The 25337-nt window shown below is 44.8% G+C and overlaps 1 protein-coding gene across 7 annotated transcripts in view; it reads right to left on the bottom strand.

Annotated features, from left to right (window-relative positions):
• The window catches only part of COMMD7 (COMM domain containing 7), a 71836-nt gene extending 46785 nt beyond the window's left edge, over positions 1-25051 (bottom strand). For 2 of the 7 annotated variants that reach the window (XM_078057050.1, XM_078057049.1), the window contains exons 1-7: positions 24873-25050; positions 17495-17548; positions 17298-17400; positions 7931-7987; positions 7812-7849; positions 7263-7353; positions 6893-6942 (exon numbers count right to left, since the gene is read on the bottom strand). In XM_078057050.1, coding sequence (XP_077913176.1) covers positions 6893-6942; positions 7263-7353; positions 7812-7849; positions 7931-7987; positions 17298-17400; positions 17495-17548; positions 24873-24956 — 477 coding nt within the window. In that variant the 5' untranslated portion in view covers positions 24957-25050. Of the gene's footprint in view, positions 1-4392; positions 4801-5215; positions 5934-6461; positions 6511-6892; positions 6943-7262; positions 7354-7811; positions 7850-7930; positions 7988-17297; positions 17401-17494; positions 17549-24872 lie in introns of those variants that run through there. The other 5 variants (XM_078057048.1, XM_036093275.2, XM_036093274.2 and 2 more) reach the window with 5 other exon arrangements.
• Between the last annotated feature and the right edge of the window lie 286 nt (positions 25052-25337).

Raw genomic sequence — 25337 nt, 5'->3', positions numbered from 1 at the left:
TGAAAAACATTACGCTAAGTGGAAGAAGCAGGGCACAAAAGGGTTCATACTGAATGATTCTATTTACATTCTGGAAAAGGCAAAACATGAAGTCAGCAATCAGGTCAGTGATTGCCTGAACTAGGGGTAAGGGGAACGGACTGCCTATAAAGAACATGGGGGAACTTTTTGGGGTGATGGAAATATTCTATACCTTGACTGTGGTAATGGTTACATGACTATATACATTTATCAAAATTCATTCAGCTGCACACTTATAAAGAGTGAGTTTTTTAAGATTTTGTTTATTTGAGAGAGTGTGAGAGTAAGAGCACAAGTGGGAGGATTGAGCCACCCTGGTGCCCCCAAAATAGTGAGTTTTACTGCATGTAAGTTATGTCTTAATAAACTTGACTCCCCTCAAAACACACACACACACACACACCTATAGTGTCATCCAAATACAAGGTATCATCCATCAGACATTACCTATAATGCTTTTCACAGAAATTCTGAAATACCTTTGTGAAATATAACAAATGCAAAAAAAATGCAATCCAGAAAAGACCAAATATGCTTCAGGAAGATATCTGTTGTTGGGTTATCTGCCTTTTGGGAAGGCCATTTCTACACACTCCAGCAAATGCTCATGTGTGAGGCAGCTGGTCCCACTGAGGAGCAGCTGACCACTTGGGACTGTTTGGGGATTTTCCTTGTCACCACCAGCTTGTTTTTGTTTTTGTTTTCTTTTTTAAATCACCAGAGTAAAAAGAAACTGTGTCAGAACCAAACAGTGAATGTTTTCCCCACTCCAACCAGGACAGCCCTTTTTCCTCCAGGGAAAAATACAGGTATTTCTGGTTGATCTTCTCTTGGCTTGACCATTGCCATCTTAATGAACACTATGCTCCAAAAGCAAATAAAATACAAAATAAGAATAACCTGCAGCCAAAAACTAGGTTAATGGACAGCAGATTTCTAAGCAGAATAGGAACAAGAGTGAATCGATGCAAAGATGAAGTACTCACAGTAAGGAAGACCCTGCTCAAATCCCCCAGCATTTTTTTTTTTTAAGATTTTATTTATTTATTTGACAGAGAGAGACACAGTGAAAGAGGGAACACAAGCAGGGGGAGTGAGAGAGGGAGAAGCAGACTTCCCGCTGAGCAGGGAGCCCAATGCGGGGCTCGATCCCAGGACCCTGGGATCATGACCTGAGCCGAAGGCAGACGCGTAACAACTGAGCCACCCAGGCGCCCCAAATCCCCCAGCATTGCCACAAAGTCCCTACCTAACAGTCTACAGGCCCTGATCAATGCCCCTGATTTCAATAGATTTTGTGACAAGATCCCAATACAACAAAGCAACTGGAGGAGTTCCTGGAGTTCATAATGAAATCTGAATTAGAGCAAATGGGAGTGAGGATATACTCTCCACTTGCATGGAAATAGAGGTGCTGAAAAGACAAAACTGTCAGTTACCTGTGCACACAGCTTATCTCCCCACTCCCATAGGAACCAGCGGAGCTCTGGCCCACAGGAGGCGCTCCAAGAGCGTCCTTGGAATCACGGAGCAAGGAGGTCGGCGGCTGGTCGAAGATGGCCCTTGGAAGATGGGGGCCCAGCCTGGCTGGCTGCCTTATATCTACGATCTCTGTTAAAACTAACCAACAATCTAACTTCCCCAGATTTACTCTTCTAAAGCTAGGTAGGTTCATTAACAGTTCTGCCATGGAGGATCTACACACAGGCTCATTTCATTTCAACTGACGGGACCTGTGACCAGGTGGGGGTGCGGGGGAGTGGAGCTGACTGTTAGGGTTACTGAGCTGAAAAACAAGTCTTATCGGGAAGCTCACAGGCTGGTGCGGAAGAGAATCCTGGAAACAAATAATGATAATAATTTGATCATGAATAGCTCACCGTTAGTTGAGCAGGCAGTGATCTGCCCAATAGCCCTGTGAGGCAAGAACTATACCCATTTCACAAAGGAGGATACGAAGGTTCGGAGAAGTCGGGAGCTTGCCTGAGGTCACACCGTTGGAAAGCCGAGGAGCTAGGGATGGAACCAAGCATTCTGACTTGAGCCTACATGCCTGGCTTCTGTTGCAGATGGATCAACAAAGACCAGATATCTCCTTATTATGGCCTGGACATGTCAGGGGAGGCCCTCAGAGGTGCCCTGGCTGCTACATCACGAAGCATGGGCAAGCACTGTAGGCCCAAGGGGAGAAGAGGCAGATGGCCTCATGGCTTGGCAGCTATCAGCAGTCTGGTAGGACCAGACACTCCTGTATAGGATACATGCCAAGATGCAAGGCAGATGGAGGGGTAGAAGGTATAAGCAGGGCCAGACTGTGGGGGTTGGGTGTGCTGAGAGATTTGGGCTTTACCCTGGATACCATGCAGAGTCATGAGTGTTTGGATCTGTCTGCTGACATGAGACTTGCCCATACAAGGCTCACACAGGAAACAGATCAGATTGCAGAAGCTATGAGGCTGAAGACTGGGGTGGGACCATCAGGAAGCCGCTGTTGTGATCCAGGCGGGGCAGGGAGGCCTCAATTGGGCAGGGCAAGGAGCTCCTTGGTCAGACTCTGTCCAGTGGCCAGCTGGGTGCAACTCTTACGGATTATCCTGAGATCAGCACTGGATGGCGTGCCAGGCTGAATCCATTTCAGGTCTCTCAGAATATCCCTTCTGAACTAAAGCAGGATACCCATGGCTCACAGGGTAGCACTGACCTCTGGCCAGAGCCCAGTTTGTCTCTAGGATTCCATTTCCCTATATATAATATGAGTGGATGTAACTAGATTGCATTTTGGGTGTCTTCCTGTTCTGACATTGTGAATTCTTTTTATCTTAGAGCTTCATGGTGGGCACGAGGCCCTCAGAAACCTCACAGATACATTTGGACACTATCCAAAGGCACCAATTTGCTCTTTGTAAGATTAATTTGGTAATCCTGCATAAATTGAAACAATCTCTATGTAAGTCAGTTGGGCACTGTGTTAGTTAAGGTTGTGTAACTGACTGGCCTGCTATGCCCAAATATTTGGTCAAACATTATTCTGAATGTTTCTGTGAAAGTGATATTTTGGGGAATGAGACTAATATTTAAATTGGTGGGGACACCTGGGTGGCTCAGTCAGTTGAGTGGCTGCCTTCGGCTCAGGTCGTGGTCCTGGGGTCCTGGGGTCAAGTCCGGCATTGGGCTCCATGCTCAGTGGGGAGCCTGCTTCTCCCTCTCCCTCTGCCCCTCCTCTCTCGCCCCTGCTCGTGCTGGCTCTCTCTCTGACAAATAAAAATCTTAAAAAAAAATTTAGGGGCGCCTGGGTGGCTCAGTCGTTATGCATCTGCCTTCGGCTCAGGTCATGATCCCAGGGTCCTGGGATCGAGCCCCACATCGGGCTCCCTGCTCAGCGGGAAGCCTGCTTCTCCCTCTCCCACTCCCCCTGCTTGTGTTCCTGCTCTCGCTATCTCTCTCTCTGTCAAATAAAAAAAATAAATCTTAAAAAAAAAATTTAAATTGGTGAAACTTTATATCAGAATAAAACAGATTCCCTCCATAAATGTGGGTGGGCCTCATCCAATTAGTTGAAGATCTTAATAGAACAAAGACTGATTCCCCTACCTCCCCGAGCAAGAAGAAATTCTTCTAGTGGACTGCCTTTGGACCCAACTCTTTCCTGGGTCTCCAGCCTGACAGCCTTTCCTGCAGATTTTATTTATTTATTAATTTAAGTTTATTTTTTTTAGTAATCTCTACACCCAATGTGGGGCTTGAACTCATGACCTGGAGATCAAGAGTTGCATGCTCTTTTGACTGAGCCAGCCAGGCACCCCTATCCTTCAGTTTTGTTTTGTTTTGTTTTTAAGATTTTACTTATTGATTTGAAAGAAAAAGCATGCACGCCCGTGTGTGCGAGCAGGGGGAGGGGCTGAGAGAGAGGGAGAGGGAGAGAATCCTCAAGCCAATTCCCTGTTGAGCGCAGTCTGCTAGATCTCATGACCCTGAAATCATGACCTGAGCTGAAATCAAGAGTTGGACACTTAACCGACTGAGCCACCCAGGCGCCCTAATTCTGCAGATTTTTGATTTACCAAGTCTCCACGATCATGTGAGCCCATCCTTGAAAATCAATCAATCTCTCTATGGTTCTGTGAATATGCTACAGCCACAGGAAAGAATGTACTTTTATGTACTCATATGGAAAGTTCTCCAAGATATATTAAGGATAGTATATACAGTGTATAATTATCTGTGTAAACACCAAAAAGAGTGTAAAAATTTAAATTCCTATTGCTTATATGTGGGGGGAAAACCCTCTGGAAGGATATTTAAGAAACAAATAGCAGGGGTTATCTGTTCGAAGAGGGCAGTAGGGAAACCGAGTAAATGGGAGGTAAAGTAGAAGGATCTTTTTGCTTTATTCCTTTTTATATTCTGATAAATGCACATATTCTTTGACCCAGCAATTCCACACCCATATATTTACTTTATAAATATACTTCCACACATGCAAAATGACATACATACAAAAATATTCAAATGCAGCATCATTTATATGAGAAAAAGAATAGAACCAACCTAAACACCTACCAGTAGGAAACCAGTTAAAAAAAATCATCCATCTGAAGAAACATGGTGCATCTGTTACAAAGAATGAGGCTGCTCTGTTTTTTTGTTAGTTTTTCCCTTTCTCTGTTCAGATGTGGAATGATTTCCAAGTGAAGTAGGAAAAAAGCAAGACACAGGATGCTGTGTGTACACTATGCCACCACTTGTGTGGGAAGAAAATCAAACTCCATGCCTATGCACCTGCAAATGCAAAAATATGTCTGGAAGAACATAGACTATAATGGTGGTTACCTGGGGAAAGGAACTAGGTAACTGGGGAATGGGGGTGAGAAGGAATTACTTTACAATGTACCTTTTGAACCATGGGCATGTATTATCTATTCAAAATTTTTAAAAAATTCCTGAGGAGAAATCACATGCTAGGTGGGGGCCTAAAGTCATCAGAACACGAAGCACTCATGCTTTTCATGATGTTTTTAACCCGAGTCTCCCCTGAACTGCTCTTACAAATTCCACCTTTGGACTACAGCTAATTTCACTGAAGACTCAGGGCCGTCAACAAAACCAGGAAAATAACTGTTGAAGATTAGAGCACTAGCGCTCTGCAAGGCAGATGACTCTTTCATCCATGCATAGAGACAACTGGATTCAGACCTTTTCTTTAGAACCTTTTTTTTATTCATCATCTAACCAACAGAGAAGGTCAGCCTGAACCAAAACAAGCTAAAATAGCCTCATTACAACACAACAGGGCACAACCGGAAATGAGGACAGAGGTTGGCCTCAGTTCTTTTCAGAGCAGACCAAGCAAGTATTTATACACAGGTGCCCCATTAAAAACTGATTAGCAATGCACCACCACCACCACAAATGCAGAGTGTGTAGCAAAATCGCTGGGGGCTCCCCACATGTGTCAGCCATAAATAAGCCCTTGCTTTTTTGAGGGGAGGGTGATCAGCGTGCATCTTGAGTGATGGCACCATCTGTTTACTCTGGAACTTTGATGGGGAGGTAACCATTTACTTCCTCCCCTGAATTTGAGATGCAGTAATAGCCTGTCTGAATACCTAAAAAGTGTCCTGGGAGATAGGTGCTGGAGGTTCTCTTAACAAAGAATTCACAGAGTAATCGTATAGGGCTCTTTAAGTACTTAATCCCGTTGTTTTCCAGAAACCTTTGCACCTGGGCTCCCAAGAAGTAAGCAGGGCCCTTATCAGCACCCCACAGGCCTGTGAGTGAGGTGCCTCTCAGAGCAGCCACCCATGGAAGAGAAGGGGGCAGGGAAGGGGCCAGAAATCAGCTCAAACACTCCATGCTGGTTCTGACTCGCTCCATCTCGTGCAGGAAGCTGTAGAACTGAGGCAAGGTTAATTCTGGGGAGAGAAAATTCAGCTTCAGGTAAATGTTTCCAACTCCACAGAATCATCCAAGAAAATGAATTTCCACCCAGAGATTTTTTTTTTTCTTTTTCGACTTAGTACATCTAAGCAGCTCTTGATGGGTAATTGACCATAATAAAGAACTGAGAGCCTTGAACACAGAAAGGTTCTTGGCTCCATACAAAAGTAGAGAATTTAAAAATGGCATAACTCCACAGCACAAAGAGATGAAAGGGCATTATTCAGGATGTTCAGCACGACTTTTGCAGCAAGAGCTGCTTGCTCTTCAATCTTTGCCGTCCCTTCTCCCTGCGCTTTCCTTTTTTTCAAAGAGGCTCTTCAACTGTGGGGTCTCCAACCTGCTGATGGCTTATTATTTATGAGGAGAGGCAGTGGAATGGCTACTCCACAGCTCAGGTATGACTTTTTTTCTAGAAGAAATTATCTGTGGTGCTTCATAAGCCCACTGACCGAGGAGAACATGGAAAAAGTGAAAAGGCTCAAATAGGAATTCAGACTCACCTATGTACAAATTTTCAGTTTGATTTCCTTTCTTAACCACCAACTTTAACTGATTTAAAAAAACACAAAGGAAATAAAAGTTTAAATTAAAATGATGACAACAGGGCAAAGAAATTCTTGAAATCCTTAACACTAAAACATCGAAGCACCCAGCTTCTGACTTGAGAGTCAAACAGGAACAATCTGGATCCACGATCACCAAAAACTTCTAACAATTCTCATGACTACAGAACAATCAAGCTTTTAAGAAAAATATCCGGATCCTATTAATCTGAGAGTCGGTGTGTTAGTGACCACGTTTTTGGCTGACAACACTTCTCTGAAGTACACAAGGCACTCCAGTGAACAGCCACTTAAAAAAATCCAATGTCGATTTAATAATTTTTAACCAAGTCAAAAATCTACCCATTTTCACAGATCAGGAGACTTACTTGTAAAAAAATACTTCCCACTTTCTCCAGTTCACTGCTCCCAGATGTTACTGTGACACAAAAGAGAAAAGTAGTAAGTGATGGGTTGACAATGGACCTACTCTGAACACCCCCATCTTGCAGGCTGTCCAGCAGAAGCCGTATAGGGACGAGTATGAGGACAGCAAAACGTGCTCTTCAGGAAGTCAACTTACTGAGAGCCATGGATGGAAACAGTTGCCAAATGCCAGCGCCAATATGGAGAAGCAGCTGCTGGCCCCAACAGTCCGTGAGGACCGAGGACATGTCCTCCCCATGGAAACTATCTGAAAGCCTCTGCAACCCCACCCTACATCCCCCACATGATCTGGGACTGGCTCTAACTAGTTACCTCCAAATTTCCACTCCATATCTATAAGCTGGTTAATCATCAGAGTCTGTCCTATGGCCCATCGAGCAAGGGTGGGAGCACTCTGTTTCCACTGAAATAAAACCAAAGAGCCAAAGTCATAACAATGGGGAAAAAGCCCCCTCTTCATTCTGCCCCCAACACAGCAATGCTTAGTATTTATACAGACCAGGGGAAGACTGCAGAACCAAGGGCCCAGACTATATGTACAGATCTGGGATACAGGGGCAGTAAAGAGGGGCAGAAGACGATATAAGTGTTTTCTTTCATTCCAAGATTTAGTCCCAGTTTGGGACAAAAACTGCATGACAATTAAAGTCCGTCAAATCAGATGCAAAACATTAGAGATGCACTAAATACTGCCATTTAAACACTGTATGTATGTATGTCATTTGCATGAAAGCCATTAAGCTGGGGAAATGACACAGAATGATTGATGGTTTTTCCTTAGTCGACATTTCTCATTTGTTTCTTTTCATGAAATAAAAGCAAACAAACTTAATTAACCTTGATTAAGCGGAATTATGATACCTTTTCGGAAAAGTAAGTGGCTTTCTCCTCACTAAGACCTGTAAGAGAAGAGAAAGAGACTTTAACATAATAAAGAGCCGCCAGGCCCGTCACCCTGAGCAACCTTGGCAATGACCTACCAAGAGTTATGAAATCGGCCTGGACCTGATCTGCTGTGAGACTCTTCTTCAAGGCACCTGGGAAATGGGAGAAATCAGTTAAAAAGGGCGTATCAGTTAATCAATTGGCAGTAATTATCAACAGACACAACCGATATGAGAGAGGACAAAGGGGATACACAAAAGACATGGCTAGCTCCAGGAAAATCTCAATCCAGCTGTGGAAAAAAGGCACATAGGAAGCAACTGGAGAATGGGACAGCATGCTTTGTTTCTTGTACAACACAAGCGTTGACCCCTCTAGAAACTGTGAAAGAAGTTAGAGAACAAGAATGACTTTATGGACTTGGGCCTGGGGGTACCTGATGCGAGGAAAGAATAAGGCCACGGATTCCTGGAGCCAAGTCGGGGAGCTCAATGTCAGGCTGGGCATAAGGGCAATAGCCTAGAGCTGCACTGTGCAATACAGAACCACTAAAGATGTGGGGTTATTTAAATTTTATTTATTTTTCTCCTAGCACCCCCTTAAATTTTAATTAAAATTAAACAAAATTTAAAACTCTGTCCCTTAGTTGCACTCTTTCAAGTCCTCAATGGCCACATGGCTCTGGTGGCCACGGTACTGGACAGTATAGATCAGAGACCATTTCCATCTATTTAGATAGTTCTTTTTTTTTTAAGATTTTATTTATTTATTTGAGAGAGAGAGAATGAGAGAGAGAGAGAGAGAGAAAGCACATGAGAGGTGGGAGGGTCAGAGGGAGAAGCAGACTCCCTGCTGAGCAGGGAGCCCGATGTGGGACTCGATCCTGAGACTCCAGGATCATGACCTGAGCCGAAGGCAGTTGCTTAACCAATTGAGCCACCCAGGCGCCCCTATTTAGACAGTTCTATTGGACAGAGCTGCCATAGAAAATCAGCTCTCTGGAGGTAAACGAAGATGGACTAACAGCTGGCCTCTACGATTCACAAGTCACTTCCAAAGGGGCCCGGCAAAGTTTCCCCTCACAAGCCCTGAGAGCACTCCCCTGTGGGGGCTGCTTTGTTCTGCTTGCGAGGTCCAATTCCTGAGAACAAAGTGTTGCCAGCAATCTGGGCTTCTAAATGTTTAACCTCCGGCTATAGCCTAGAGTCACAATTTGGCAACCGCTTTAAAATTTTCCACTTCTTAGTCTTCCAGAAGATGACTAATTAAAGAATAAGGGGACATCCACCACCATCCAGAGAGGGCCCTGGAGTAATACCCTAAGCCCAACTCCCCACCCCCAGCTCACTCCTGAAAAACAATCCTAGAGGCTGTTTGTCCCCTGCAAAATAAACCATGTAAACAAAGGGAGGAAATCTTTTATCGCCAAAATCAGACTGAGCAAGGAAGCCATAGGGAAATAAAAAAGGCAAGACACCAGGGAACCTTGGCCATAAAGGCCCTCCAAGACGGCCACTTCCTAGCCAATTCAATTAATTCGTAACTACCACATGCACAGCTCCTTAGTGTATATCTAGCTCAAATCCAGTATTTTGCTTGATGATCCCAAAGTACTCTGAAGTGGAGATTACTACTGAAACCTTTAATTTACCAGGAAACTGAAGATCAGAAAGATTAAGCTTTTGGGAAGAAAATCTGGCAAAGCCACATAGTCAACAACTGCACTGTCAAGGAGTCCCCCAACAGATATGCTCCAGAGAGCACTGAAATATACGTGCAAAGCTCTTTAGCAATGTCAGGAGTGAAGATAAAATGTCAGAAACAGTGCCCAGGTTTTGGTGCATCCACACAGCAGCCTGGGTGCCAAGGTGATTTTGTTAAAACTTGAGTCAGTCAGACCATGTCTCTGCCCTGCTCAAAACCCTCTAATAGCTCCGGTTTCACTCACAATAAAATCCAGAGCTCTTACAACGCCCTAAAGGACTGGCCACCTCTAGAACCCCTAAGCTCTTCTCTCCCTCGCTTCCTCAGCTTTTCCTGTAATATGCCGGGCAGGTTCCTACTTCCTGGTATTTGCCCTTGCAATTCCCTCTGCTGGGGACGCTCTTTCCCAAATCTGCACGGGTCCCTTCCCTCATGTCCTTCCAGCTCCTCCTTGAATCTCACCTCCAAGAGGACCCCTGGCTACTCTAATTCAAGGGGAGCTGCTCTTCACTGGTACTCTTCTACTGCTGTACTTTTCTGCGATGCATTCTTAACCACCCAACTTCACGTGACACGTTTATTGTTGGTTTTTCCACTAGAGTATCAGTTTGATGAGAAAAAGGACTTGGTCTGTTTTGTTCATTGTTGTGTCCCAAGCCATACTTTAAAAAATATATTTACATCATGCTAGGCTTCAAGCCCTTGATTAATTAATTAGTCTTTCTTTTTATTAATTAATCAAGATAGAATTGACTCCGCACTCAGTGGGGAGTCTGCCTCAGGCTTCTCTCTCTTCCTCTACCCCTCCCCTCCACCTCCCCCAATCCAGCCTGCAGGCTCTCTCTCTCAAATAAATAAGCAAATCTTAAAAAAAAGAGGGAGAAATACAATTGACATATAACATCGTGTAAGTTTAAGGTGTACAACCTGTTGATCTGATACATTTATATATGGCAATATGACTGGCACTACAGCATTAACTAATACCTCTATCACATCACATAATTATCATCTCCTTTCTGTGCTGAGAGCCTTTAAGATCTTTTTTTTTTAAGATTTTTATTTATTTTTATTTGAGAGAGAGACAGAGCTAGAGCATAAGCAGGAAGAGGAGGCAGAGGGAGAGAGAGAAGCAGACTCTCCACTGAGCAGGGAGCCCTACTCGGGGCTCGATCCCAGGACCCTGAGATCATGACCTGAGCTGAAGGTAGACGCTTAACCGACTGAGCCACCCAGGCACCCCCAGAACCTTTAAGATCTAAGCTCTTACTGGGACACCTGGGTGGCTCAGTCTGTTAAGTGTCTGCCTTTGGCTCAGGTCATGATCCCAGGGTCCTGGGATCAAGCCCCGCGTTGAGCCCTGCATCGAGCTCCTGCTTGGTGGGGAGTCTGCCTCTCCCTCTGCCTCTCCCCCAGTTCATGCTCTCTCTCACTCTCTCTCAAATAAATAAATAAAATCTTTAAAAAGATCTAAGCTCTTAGCAGTTTTAAAGTTTATAATACAGTATTGTTGATTATAGCTCTTAACTTCTTTTTCAGCTTTCTCCTTTGGTGATTCCTTTGTCCTAAGCACATGACAGACCTGAAGCCTTGACTCTATGTCAGATGGAAGAAAATTATAAATCCAGGGCTGGAGTCCCCAGAACATGCCACTTAGGGAAATTTGAGAATGTCCTTCTTTAAACACAGATAACCATCTGAGATGGTTTATAAAGTCCTTGAGCACCAATTTTCACCGAACAGTTGCCTTAGGCAAACCCTTATTGCCATCAAACACTATGGGGGACAAGACAAAGGTGTATGTCCAGGGTGAGGGTTCTACTTTTGCCAGGGAACAGTTGGAAAACTAGTGTATTGTTCTTCTAGTCAAAAATCTACATAAACTTATTCAGTGTAATAAGGGAAGCCCAAGGAACAGAACTAAGCATTGGTTAAAACTCCAGGAGAAGGAAGCAGATGGGAGAGAGTAAGGCACGTTCAGCCAGTGATTACTGACCCTGAAGGCTGACCAGCTGAATCCACTTCTCTGAGGCTCATGGAAAGACAGAAGTCATAGTCACTGTATGTGCATTTACAGAGGACCTGCTCGGTGCCAGCACTATGCTAGCTGCCGGGAAACATCAATGACCCACACAGACAACGTCTGCCCTTGTGAGGCTTACATTCTATTGGGAAGCAAAAGACCACAACAATAATGTAACAAGTAAGGAAGCCATATAGAGTATGACTGAAAAGTGCCACAGAGAAAAGTAATAAATACAGCGGGTGAGGCTGGGAGTCCTGGGGAACTTAGCTCAACAGTTGTTTAAAAATCATGTGTGATGGGACGCCTGGGTGGCTCAGTTGGTTAAGTGACTGCCTTCGGTTCAGGTCATGATCCTGGAGTCCCGGGATCAAGTCCTGCATCGGGCTCCCTGCTGAGCAGGTAGTCTCTGCTTCTCCTTCTGACCCTCCCCTCTCTCATGTTCGCGCTCTCTCTCACTCATTCTCTCTCTCTCAAATAAAATCTTAAAAAAAAAAAATCATGTGTGAGGGGCGCCTGGGTGGCTCAGACATTAAGCGTCTGCCTTCGGCTCAGGTCATGATCCCAGGGTCCTGGGATCGAGCCCCGAGTAGGGCTCCCTGCTCAGCAGGAAGCCTGCTTCTCTCTCTCCCACTCCCCCTGCTTGTGTTCCTGCTCTCGCTGTCTCTGTCAAATAATAAAATCTTAAAAAAAAAAAAGTACCATTTGTGACTACTGTTCAATGCTGATTACTCTGTTTTTGCCCAGCCACAAAGAACTCCTGTGGGAAAGGAGAAGGGGAGTTATCACCTTTTCTTAAAAAACAATCAGTTACCCACAAGGGCCAGATATCTTGCTAAGTATTAAAATAAAACCAGGCTTAAACAGTAGCCCTACAGCCAAGTTATCTGTAATCCAGGAGTTACCTGTGTCGAAAAGACAAGCAGCGCACTGCACTCACTGAAGTATTTCACATTTAGTATCTTTCTCTATTCTTATAATGATGTATGAACTCCTATTATAAGCTCTGTTTTCTGAGGACACTGATTCTCAGAGAGGTTCAGTAACTTGGCTCAAGATATCAAAGCTGTTAAGTAGCCATGGTGACAAGTAAAAACACAAGGGCCGGGGCGCCTGGGTGGCCCAGTCGTTAAGTGTCTGCCTTCGGCTCAGGTCATGATCCTGGGGTCCTGGGATCGAGCCCCGCATTGGGCTCCCTGCTCAGCGGGAAGCCTGTTTCTCCCTCTCCCACTCCCCCTGCTTGTGTTCCTTCTCTCGCTGTGTCTCTCTCTGTCAAATAAATAAATAAAATCTTTAAAAAAAAAAAAACAACACAAGGGCCATCCAGCAACCAAATGCCATGTGGGGACCCTCCCTGGATCCTGATGAGAGGAACCAACTACAAACAAACAAAATGCACGAGACAATGGGGACATCTGAACACTGACTGCATATTTTAATTTCAGATACGATAATGGCATTGTGGTTTGATAAGGGGGAAAAGGGCCTTTATCTTTTAGAGATAATGACTAGGTATTCAGAAATGAAATGATATGACCTCTGAGGTATGCTTTAAAATAATCCAGTTTGGACAGCAGTGAGAAGTGGGAGGGGTGTAGAGGAAACAATCTGGCTATGGGCTGATAACTACTGAAGTCAGGTGTTTTTAGGAATTACATACTAAGTAGTAAAAGAAAAACATTAAAAAACAAAAACAAAAGCCACTGGGCTTTATGCCAACCATGGGAGATACTGGCCCCAGCTTTTCCTCTGTAAGATCCTAAGCAAGTCACTTCCCTTCTCTAAGGGTCTGTCTCTTTATCTGTAAGACAAAGATTAGACTAGATCAGCACTTACAAAAAACTTTTACCTGACCCGCTCCCTGCAAGAAGAAAGAGTAGGAGGGGAAGAAGATGGGTTTCATGGTTAACTGTTTCTCAGATACTGGATAAGCAGGTTTCTTTATTGCGGGCCTTTTCAGAGCCTGAGATATGTTAATATGTATGTCTCTCCAAGATTCCAAGGCTGGGGGAGTGGGAGGGGACAGTATTTCCTGCTTCTGGCTGACCACACAAGCCTCTTCTGGAAGAAAACACCAATTTGGGGACAACTGATCTGGAGGGTGGCGGCTCCCCCAGCTCTGACAAGCTGTACTTCTCATATATGAGGAGGCCTTACTGCAAGGCAGGCCCAGGATGAGGGACGAGGAAGAGGGTGAGGACCTGGAGGCCCTTACATTTCAGATGAGATTAGGAAAAAGCCTTGAATGCCATGCTGAGGATTACGGACCTCACCATGCGAAGTCAACTGTTATGAGGAGCAACATGATCCCCAGCTGTGCTTGCAGGAGTGTCCTCCAGGCGAGGTTGGAACCAGGCATGGAAGAGTAGAGGTGGAGATGTTACTGCTCACAATGAGGCAGGAAGGACTAAGAACTTGTTCTGGGCTGAGGAAGAGAACAAGTGACTTATAAGCTACACCCTCAGACGCTTAGTCCTCATAATCGGGAGAAGGCATAGGACTGAAATTAACTGAACTATCAATACATAAAGCTAAAGTTTAGCCAACACTGTACTAAGTACTTTGCATATATTAACTCATTCATTCCTAATGCACAACCATACTGCTCTTATTACTGTTTTTCAGATAAGAAACTGAGGCTGATTTGACCAAGGCTGAATAGCTATATAGGTGATGTGACTAACACTCAAATCCACGTGAGCCTGTCAAGCCCACCTCTTGAATGGTATGCTATGAGCTCCTCAGGGTTCTCTGCACCTATAGAAAATGATCTGCTATAAACAATGACAATCAATCTTGCCTAAAAAATATACACCCAACATCCCCTGGGAGGGTCACAGGATCTCCCAAGTTCAGTTCAACTCATGCAGCATGTACTAAGCATCTGCTTTATGTCATCACTTTACTTGTAACCTTGGCTCAGGAAAGAAGTACAAGATCCTCCCCGGACTTCAAAGAACAAGCTCTCTGTCAAAGCCACAAAATAGACACATGTAAAACAGCCCGAGCAATAGAAAACTGTAAACGATTATGGTCCAAAATGATAACTATAGATAAAAACCATCTCTCGGGAGCTGAGAGGAAGGGAGGGCACTGCGGATTGAAGTGGTTTAGGAAGGCTTTCTGAGGCAGCACAGGGGCGGGAGTTCCCGGGTTGGGGAGGACTGCAGGCAGTCTGACAGGACTGAGGGGGTGGGGAGCAGAGCTAACGAAGACTGGAAAGAAGGGAGGCAGGGACACCAGAAGACCGAAGTCTCCTGAAAAATCAGTGTCCACAACAGCTGTCAGGTAGACAGGTCTCTACCCAGAGACAAACCCATCCCCACAGGTATAGGCCAGAATGAGAAAGACAACTCTGGCACTGCACCCCGGGCCCCTACCCTACAGAAACGCTCACACGGGAGAGTGTACAATGTCCTGAGGCCATTCGCTGTGGCACTGTTTCTAAGAGTGAAAGGTTACAAAGATGTGCAGCAACAGGAAACCCCCGACCAGCTGAAGAGACACCCAGCACATGGTACATTACAGCCCCCAGAAGAATGAAGTTGACATGGAGAAATCTCCATGACATACCACACAGGAAAAAATACAAGCTGCAAGAGCACTTTTTTTTTTAAAGACTTTATTTATTTGACAAAGAGAGACACAGCGAGAGAGGCAACACAAGCAGGGGGAGTGGGAAAGGGAGAAGCAGGCTTCCTGCTGAGCAGGGAGCCCAATGCAGGGCTCAATGCAGGGCTCAATGCGGGGCTCGATCCCAGGACCCTGGGATCATGACCTGAGCCGAAGGCAGACAGACGCTTAACGACTGAGCCACCCAGGAGCCCCATGCAAGAGCACTTTTATGGTTTACTACCAGTCATGAAAAACAAAACTACATGAATGTCTATGTGCGTGTCTGCCAGTGGACGTGAAAATATAAAAGGATATACACCAAATGCGATGGTGTCTGGAGACAAGTAGCAGGAGAACAGATAGGGATTTTTCACTTCTGACTCTGCACTGTTGTAGGTTTGCAATGAAAATTTATTCCCGTGTTACAAAAGACTGCACATTGTCATCCAGCCTTTGGTTCACATGCCTTTAACCCACCACAAGGGCAACAAATCCAAGAATCATACAGAGGATGAGAAAATTTCACAGCTGGAAACCTCAGGATGTTCTGATTCAAGCCCCCAGAACCTCAGGAGCAAAGGACAGGCAAAGGAAAGGACCTGCACTAAGATATGGGAAGGCGCCCAACAGGAACAAACAAATGAGGCTCCCAACTTTCAGTGCACCACTGGGCTGAGAGCTTGGGAAGATCAGTCTACTGCCAATTTGTAAAATGTGCAAACCAGGGATGCTGTTTTACCTCCTCTCAGCCTGGTCAACATTGATTCATTCTTTGAGACTGGCCTCAAACGTCGCCTCTCTCTTTACATAAAATTAACTTGTGATTAAATTGCCAAATCTAGCATCTCTTTAGACAATATACAGTCAAAAATAAACAATTAAGACAGCCTGTAGTCCTTCCACCCAGATATAGCCACAGTTAACATTCTTTTTTTTTTTCTTTACAAAAATAGGACTGTGGTATAATAAACTATCATTTTTATTAAACAGTATATTGTGAACGATTTTCCATATCATTACATTTTCCTCATCAGCATCTTTTTAAATTATTACAGAATTTGAAAAATAAGAGCAACCTCTTACTGAGGTACTACATTATGCATATCATTTACATTATCTCAATCTTCAAAACAAGCCCCCTTCACATACCAAGAAAAAGCTCAGATTGGTGGAACAATGTTAGGAGAGGGGTTGTTGCTAAGGCTTGGGAGAGATTGGGTACCTGGACAAAGTGACACTACTCAGCAACTGACAGACCCACATCTACCTAACTCAAGACCATGAATTTTTGACCACCACAATATTCCCCTGTAAAAACAGACCACAGCGCATTATACTAATCTCTAACTGCTGGGCAATTTGTTTCTAATTTTTCTATATCATCAAAACAGTGGTATGATGGATATCCCTACAGCTAAACCTTTGTGATCACCTCCCTCCTGGCTAGAAACTTTTCCTGATTGCTTAGGCATATTACTTCTGAAACCATCTGCAGTGAAAGAACTTTTTTATTTTCAATCCATCATGGACTAATATTTTTGTAAAGTACAATGAAAATTTAAAAAAAACATTACAAAATATGAACCCCAAATAGTTATAATGGTAAATTTTACATTATGTATATTTTACCGCATTAAATAAAAAAAAAATACAAGCCCCTGGGGTGCCTGGCTGGCTCAGTTGGTAGAACGTGCAACTCCTGATTTTGGGGTTGAGTTTGAGCCCCATACTGGGTGTAGAGATTACTTAAAAATAAAATCTAAAAAAAAAAAAATACAAGCCCCATTTAAAAAAAAAAAAACAGTGGTTTCAAAAATTTTTACCAAATTGCTATAAAAGCTTCTAAATGCTTATTCTCAATTTCTGCACTTACTGTGCAGAGGACCAGATAGCAGTTTGGGGATAGAAGCTGGGATGCAGATTGCACTTTGAGCTGTACTCTATCACATTTTCCTGCAGTTGTCTGTGTACCTGGCTTCCCTCCCTAGACTTCGAGTCCTGCCCACGTCTGGTTCTCTACCGAATGCGCTGGCTCAGTGCCCAGAGCAGCTTGCCGACTCTGTGGACTGAAAGAATTCAAGTAACATCTCCAGCCTCAGCTGCTAAGAGAGGCTACTCACCATTTGGAACCAGAAGGAGGCTTTTCACGATGCTTCTGAGAGGGCCAAGACTGATCTGATTGGTGGTGGCAAACTCAGAGAGCTGAGCCAGAAACCTTTCCACCTGCAGAAAGGGAACAAACCAGGCCTTCACTTGCTTAGCATCTCAGGGCTGTAGACCCACACTCAGGAACTCTCCTTATCACAAGGTACTTTACCTCTTTTGGCTCAGTTAGGAAGTGGAAGAGCACTTCTGTCAAGGCCGAGAACTGCTGAGAAGAGAATAACACAGAACATCAGTAACATTCTACTCCTGGGTCAGTGTTCCCCCGTCCCATCCAACTATAGACTCTTAAGAGAGAACACACAGATGTTGATACCTGTTTGATCATCTTAAAGTTCAAATATTCACAACACCCACTACCCAGTGTCAATATATCAGTACTACTATATTGTCTGAAAAACTCATATATTTTATTGGAACACTTGGGAGATACATATTGCGATTGTGAGTGTATGCACACACATGCATATACATATCTCAAGGGTCCAAGTACACACACACACACACACACACACACGACCTGAGAGGGAGATCACTGGAAGATTAATAGTAGTTGCTTTTTTCTTTTTTTTTTTTATTTTGAGAGAGAATGAGATAGAGAGAGAGAGCATGAGAGGGCAGAGCGTCAGAGGGCGAAGCAGGCTCCCCGCTGAGCAGGGAGCCCGATGCGGGACTCGATCCCGGGACTCCAGGATCATGACCTGAGCCGAAGGCAGTGGCTTAACCAACTGAGCCACCCAGGCGCCCTAGTAGTTGCTTTTTTCTTGTTTATATTTCCACATATTTATTATTCAAACATAAGCCAATCCAAATAATATGATTTCTTCTTCTTCCACACCCCACAAATGTTAACATATTATACAATTTTTTTTTTTTTTTCCTCTACCTTGTCTTTCAAAGCAGTTATTTCTGTGTAGTGGGATTTTGGGTGATTTTCATTTTCTTCTGTCTATCCATATTTTCTGGGTTTCTTCCCCACAATAAACATTATGTATATGACAAAACAGTAGAGTTTACACTTTATTTTAATCTACTGTCCTAGAACAGTCTCTTATTTTTTTTTTTGAAGATTTTATTTATTTATTTGACAGAGAGACAGCGAGAGAGGGAATACAAGCAGGGGAGTGGGAGAGGGAGAAGCAGGTTCCCCACCCAGCAAGGAGCCCGACCTGGGGTCAGGAATCCAGCAGAAGGCAGACGCTTAATAACTGAGCCACCCAGGTGCTCCTCTTATTCTTTATTTTTTAAAGATTTTATTTTATTATTTTTAAAAGTTTGTTTTCATTTTTTTTTAGTAATAAAATTAAATGGCTCTCCCTGCCCCCCCCATTTCAGTCCCACTGCCCACAGGTGGTTGCTAACACCTTTGTGGCCTTCCCAGAATTGCATTTGAATTTAATTTCTTTTAAATACAAAGGAGATGGGGCGCCTGGGTGGCTCAGATGGTTAAGCGTCTGCCTTCGGCTCAGGTCATGATCCCAGGGTCCTGGGATCGAGCCCCACATCAGGCTCCTGGCTCAGCGAGAAGCCTGCTTCTTCCTCTCCCTCTGCCTCTCTCCCTGCTCATGCTTTCTCTCTCTCTCTCTCTGTATCTCTGTGTCTCAAATGAATAAATAAAAAAAAAATCTTTAAAAAAAAAAATAAATAAATACAAAGGAGATGATGGGGCACCTGGGTGGTTCAGTTCTTAAGCATCTGCCTTCTGCTCAGGTCCTGGGATCGAGCCCTGCATCTGGGCTCCCTGCTCTGCGGGAAGCCTGCTTCTCCCTCTCCCACTCCCCCTGCTTGTGTTCCCTCTCTAGCTGTGTCTCTCTGTCAAATGAATAAATAAAATCTTAAAAAAAAAAAAAATACAAAGGAGATGATAGTGAACCTACACCCTGCACCTTGCTTTTTTTCATCCAATTATATCTTAGAGATTCATCTTGTCAGTAGATATAATTCTACCAGTCTTTTTTTTTTTTTTTTTTTTTAAAGATTTTATTTATTTGTCAGAGAGAGAGAGCACAAGCAGGAGGAGAGGCAGGCAGAGGGAGAAGCAGGATCCCTGCTGAGCAGGGAGCTTGACTCCGGGTTCAGTCCCAGGACCCCGGGATCATGACCCGAGCCCAAAGCAGGCCCTTAACTGACTGAGCCACTCAGGCATCCCTCTACCGTTTTTTAAAAAGATTTTATATTTTTTAAGTAATCTCTACACCCAACTTGGGGTTTGAACTGACAACCCGAGATCAAGAGTAGCACACTCCTCCAACCAAGCCAGCCAGGCCCCCTCTACCCAATTCTTTTAACAACTGCACAGCATTCAACTGTATATACTTAGGGGGTGTGTGCCTGCTTTGTTGTTACTCTAAATAATACTGCAATGAATATCCTCCCACATATTTCTTTGTGACATATGTGTCTATGAAATACATTTTTAAAATGTATCTTAGGTCAAATGATATATGCATTTTAAATTCTGAGAAAATGTTGCCGAACTGTCTTGCAAAGAAGTTGCATGGATTTATACTCCCACCTGCACAGAGGTTTCTACTTTCTAAAAACTTCATGGATATTCCCTGGAAACATTTTAACCAAGCCTGATCCAGGGGTTGTCTTTCTGCAGTAATAATGATAGTGATATTAGCCTTGCATAACTACTGATTCTACATAGTAAAAACAAGAAAAGTCAGTGACTAGTTTCAGACTGTGTCCTCAGACTGAGTTTTCCTTATTTCCCCCTGCAATCTGTGGACTGTCAGATCTTTGGCTAACTGTATTTCCTATGTCACCCTGGGCCTTTTAAGAAATGGAGCAGCTGAGAAGCCTGCCAGTGGCTTTTCCATTTCCAGGCCTGAGCCTAGCATTCAGGCTCAACCTCCCTGTGAGGCCTCAACCTAATCTGGTCTGCAGGACACACTGAGCCCCATCCCTATCTCCTCTTTTCCAAAGCCTCCTTTATCCTTCAATGTCCTGCTGCCAAGACACCATGACCCTCCCAACAAGAAAGTGACCTACCCAGATTCTTAACTTCTGAGGCTCCCTCCTGGAACCTTGCCTGAGGGCACTTAGAATTTTAAATCTTGATAAGAAACACAGACTTGTCTTAGCAGAGAAGGTTCCTTGTATGCCTTCGGATGGTCACAGAGTCATAGTTATTGCAAGTGCACAGTTAAGTATTTGTTGAATAAATCTTCCCTAAACACCTTCCCCATTCTTTGCCTTTATATCTGCATAGCTGTCTCCTTCTGGAATGTTCATCTGCTCATCACCATCCATGAAATCAAATCTTGACTATTCTCACCAGTAAATGTATGGAAAGACGGTCAAGATCATTCCAGATGAGAAATGCAAATCAGTAAAATAAGGAAGTACCACTTTTTAACTTATCAGATCTTCAAAAATAAAAGTTTGATAACACCAGTGCTGGTCAAAGTACCGGGAAACAGATATGCTTGCACTGTTGATGAGAGGATAAAACTGGGACAACCTTTCCAGACGGCAATTTGATAGTTGTATCTAATTTTTAAATGCTTGTATCTCTTGACCTAGTAATTCCACTGCAGGAAGTATATCCTTCAGATATGTTCCAAAAAGTAAACCCAGACACATTTACACAAAGCAATCCATTGACAGCATTGTTCATAAAAACAAAAAACTGAAAGCAACTTAAGTGTCTATTAATATACAGCAGGTTAAATAAATTATGGTAGAGCCATTTCAAGGAATATCATGCAATCCCTTTTGTGTAAAAAAAGATTTTAACGGATACCCATATATATACAGGCAGATGCAGACTTTTTTCTACAAAGACACTATTAAAATGACAGTTTCTGCAGACAAGAGAAATAGATATTTTAATTTTATACCTTTGGGGGCGCCTGGGTGGCTCAGTTGGTTAAACATCTGCCTTTGGCTCAGGTCATGATCCCAGGGTCCTGGGACCCAGCCCCACTTCATGCTCCTTGCTCAGTGGGGAACCTGCTTGTCCCTCTTCCTCCACCCCCAGGCTTGTGCTCTATCTCAAATAAATAAATAAAATCTTTTTTTTTTTTAAAGATTTTTATTTATTTGACAGAGAGAGACACAGCGAGAGAGGGAACACACAGGCAGGGAGAGTGGGAGGGGGAGAAGTAGGCCCCCCGTGGAGCAGGGAGCCGATGCGGGGCCCGATCCCAGGACCCCGGGATCATGACCCGAGCCGAAGGCAGACGCCCAACGACTGAGCCACCCAGGCGCCCCTAAATAAATAAAATCTTAAAAAAAAATTTAGACCTTTGAATACTATTTGAATTTTCTAACTGTATGTGTTGCTTTCATTTACAGCTAGGTGAGAAGATTGTAGACCATTTGTTTTCTTCTATTTTTCTGAATTTCCTCTCTCATAAACTTTCTAAAAATTATTTTTTTAATCTATTCTCAAAGATGCACGTTACCTAGGACTGGCCACAGGCATCAGAGAACACATCTAGGTGCACTTAGTACTGTGCTGGATCTCTGTTTTCTGACCTGCCCTAGCAGATCACAACTTCCCCGGCATAAGAGGCTGTGTCCATCGTGCCTTTGCAAACCCCACTGGGTTTAGTGGCTATTTGGTGTACAGTAGGCATTCAGAAAAATACCCACTGAGTGAGCAATAAATGTTGATTTTAGTATATGTGCTGCCGAAGCAAGCACTGAGCAATAAATGTTGATGCCCACACTGATACACTGATTCTTTTTCTCATTGATGCCTAGGCCTCAGACTTCAAAATAAATTCAGCTAACAGAGTGGGTACTTGGAAAAATCTGATCATTCAACAAAAGGCAGGGAAAGGATTCTGGTAAATTGCTCATCAGGAAAAAGCTTTCTGTGTTAAAAAACAAAGGTAAAGGGGCACCTGACTGGCTCAGTCTAAAGAGGATGCAACTCCCGATATAAGGATTGTGAGTCTGAGCCCCCACATACTGGGTGTAGAGACTACTAAAAACAAACAAACAAACAAACAAAAAACAAACAGGTAAAGATCCAGAGTAGGTTTTTTGTTTGTTTTGTTTTTAAATAGGCTCCACGCGCAACGTGGAGCCCAATACAGGCCTAACTCGTGATCCTGAGATGAAGACCTGAGCTGAGATCGAGAGTCAGACGCCCAACCTACTGAGCCACCCAGGCGCCCCCAGAGTATGTTTTAAAGTTAGAATATGAGGGCAAGCTCTGATTTTAAAGAATGTGGTTTATGTTTTTTCCATAAATACCAAGATGGAGGTAACCTTAGGGATCCTACCATCCTGTAGCCTCCAAAAAGTTTTTTAGCAGCAGAATGTTTTTTATTCTCCAAATGGAAATCTTCCAGAAAATCCTGCCATATACACAAGTGAAAACTAAGCTACCTAGTTGGGGAGATCACCTACAAAGCTCTGTTCTGTTTCATTCCCCAGAATCTAAAGTCAAGCATCTGGTCCTGAATTCCTGGCTCCACCACTTCCTGGCTGCCTGACCTTAAACAGGTCAATTTCTTTCCCGGAACCATTTTTCTTATCTATAAAATGGGAATAATAACAGCACCTACCTTTTTAGGGGTGTTACACATAAAGCACTGGAAAACAATGCCTGCCACATGGTACATGCTCAATAAATGACAGCTATTTTTGTTTAACTGCTCTGTGATTCAGTTTCCTTAATCTGAAAATGGGGATAATAATAGTACCTACCTCCTAGGGTGGTTCTAAGGACTTAAAGGCTTAATAATATACGTAAGAGCACTTAGAATTGCTGTATGATAAACAGTGGCCACTAGCCACATGTGGCTATTAAACACTTGAAAAAGGCTAGTCTAATTGAGATGTACTATAAATGTAAAGTGCACAGCAGAACCTCAAAAATTAGTATCAAAAAGTAAAATATCTCATTGATATTTTCATATGGATTACACGTTGAAATGATAGTATAGGGGATTAAAGAAAACATATTTTGTTTCATTTTTATTTACCTTTTTTATTAGAGAGAAAAGATTTTTATTTATTAGAGAGAGCACAAGTGATGTGGAGGAGGGGGGGAGAGGCAAAGGGAGAAGCAGACTCCCTCTTGAGCAAGGAGCCTGACAAAAGAGGGCTCAATCCCAGGACCTTGAGATCATGACCTGAGTCAAAGGTAGACGCTCAACCAACTGAGCCAACCAGGCACCCCTTTATTTATTTACTTTTTATTTATTTAAAGATTTTATTTTTATTTATTTATTTATTTATTTGACAGAGAGACAGACAAGAGGGGGAACACAAGCAGGGGGAGAGGAAAAGGGAGAAGCAGACTCTCCTGCCAGGGAGCCCAACGCAGGACTCAATCCCAGGACCCCAAGATCATGACCTGAGCCAAAGGCAGATGCATAACTGAATGAGCCACCCAGGCGCCCTATTTATTTACTTTTTAATGATGTTATTTTCAAGTAATCTCTACACCCAATGTGGGGCTTGAACTCACAACCCTGAAATCAAGAGTTGCAGCTAAGCGCCTCTCTTTTTAATTTTTATATGTGAGTACTAGAAAATGTAAAGTTAGACTTGTGGCTTGCAATTTATTTATTTGTTGGACAAAGGGGTTTCAGAGTATGTCTGGCATTATAATTCGTGTTACTTTATGAGAAAACAGTAAGTTGTGGGGGACGCTGAGATGAAGGAGAGGGACCCCACCTCCTGAGAAGTTACAACCCAGTGGGGGAAATAGCCGCACCTTTACAATGGTGATGAGAGGTGTCATTTTAACCTATTTATTTAGGCTGCCTTGGTGCTTTGAAAAGGGCAGCCCAACCAGCACAGGGGCAGGAAGTTGGCTGGCTGGCATTTGCAGGCTGAACAAGCAAAAAACAGCTTTGCCAGCTCCTCTACTACCAAGGGGGGTGTGTGTGGGGGCGGGGGGGGGGGGTCCGCCACAGTGAAGAGTATATGGTTTTTTTCTTTGAGGACTACCAGATATTCCCCTTAATTGGGGGTTAGGGGTGTGGCCCTGATCTCAGGCCCCTACAGTCCCCACCCTGGCCTGGCCATTACCCAAACCCGTATGTGACCGCGGATTACCTGCCCCCCACTCCAGGCTCCCCCTTCCCCCGGCCCCCGCTGGATGCCAAGACCCCCCGCAGTTTCCCCCACTGGCCTCCCTACTGAACATCTCAGTCCCTCCCTGGAGCACCAAATTCCACAGCTCGCCAAACTCCCACTATTACCTCAGTTCCCCAAACTCCCTTCAGCCTTATGGAGACTTCCCCCAGGTCCTCTAAGACCCCCACAAATTCTCCTCGTTCCCAGGACTCCCGCCCACCTGTGTCCCCACACTCCCCTCCCCGGGACCCCTCAGCTTGCGCCGGAGGCCTCTTGAGATCCCTCGGCCCCCCAAACTCGCCTCAGATCCCCGATTCCCCTTAGCCCGTCCCTGAATCTCCCTAGCGCCACACTGCACACCAGAAGCCCCTCTGCCTAGTCCCTCCCACTCTCCTCACCCCCAGGCGGCCCTCGGCCCACACCCCTCCCCTCCCTCAGCCCTCGGGACCCACGCTGGCCCGCGCCCCGGCCGCCCGGCCCACCTGCGCGCCCAGCTGGTTCAGCTGCTGCATGTCGCCGCCCACGGCCTCGGGCACGGGGTCCTGCGTGCAGTGCAGCCGGCCCATGGCGTCCGCCCGGCTCCGCAAGGCCCGCCGCCTCCCAGCTTCCTCCCTCGCCGCCGCCCGCCTCGCCGCGCTTCCGCAGCCGCACTTTCGCCACAGCCGCCGCCGCCGCCGCCGCCGCGCTCCTCCCCCAGCCGGCCCCGGGGCGGGGCGGGGCGGCCTCGCGGAGCTGCGGACACGCGCGGGCCCCGGGGGCGGGGCGGCCTCGCGGACACGCGCGGACCCCGGGGCGGGGCGGGGCGCACGAGCAGCGCGGCAGAGGCGCGCGCCGCTGCGACCCCTGGAGAGCCCCAAGGAGCCAAGCTGCCAAACGTGGGATTTCTTAGCGGATCTCCCTCTGGGTGACCCCACAACACAGAGCTTGGCCTCCCTGCGCCCCAGTTT

The sequence above is a fragment of the Halichoerus grypus genome, chromosome 10, assembly GCF_964656455.1.
Source record: "Halichoerus grypus chromosome 10, mHalGry1.hap1.1, whole genome shotgun sequence".
Classification (NCBI taxonomy): Eukaryota; Metazoa; Chordata; class Mammalia; order Carnivora; family Phocidae; genus Halichoerus; species Halichoerus grypus.
This window is presented reverse-complemented; position numbering and strand designations above follow the sequence as displayed.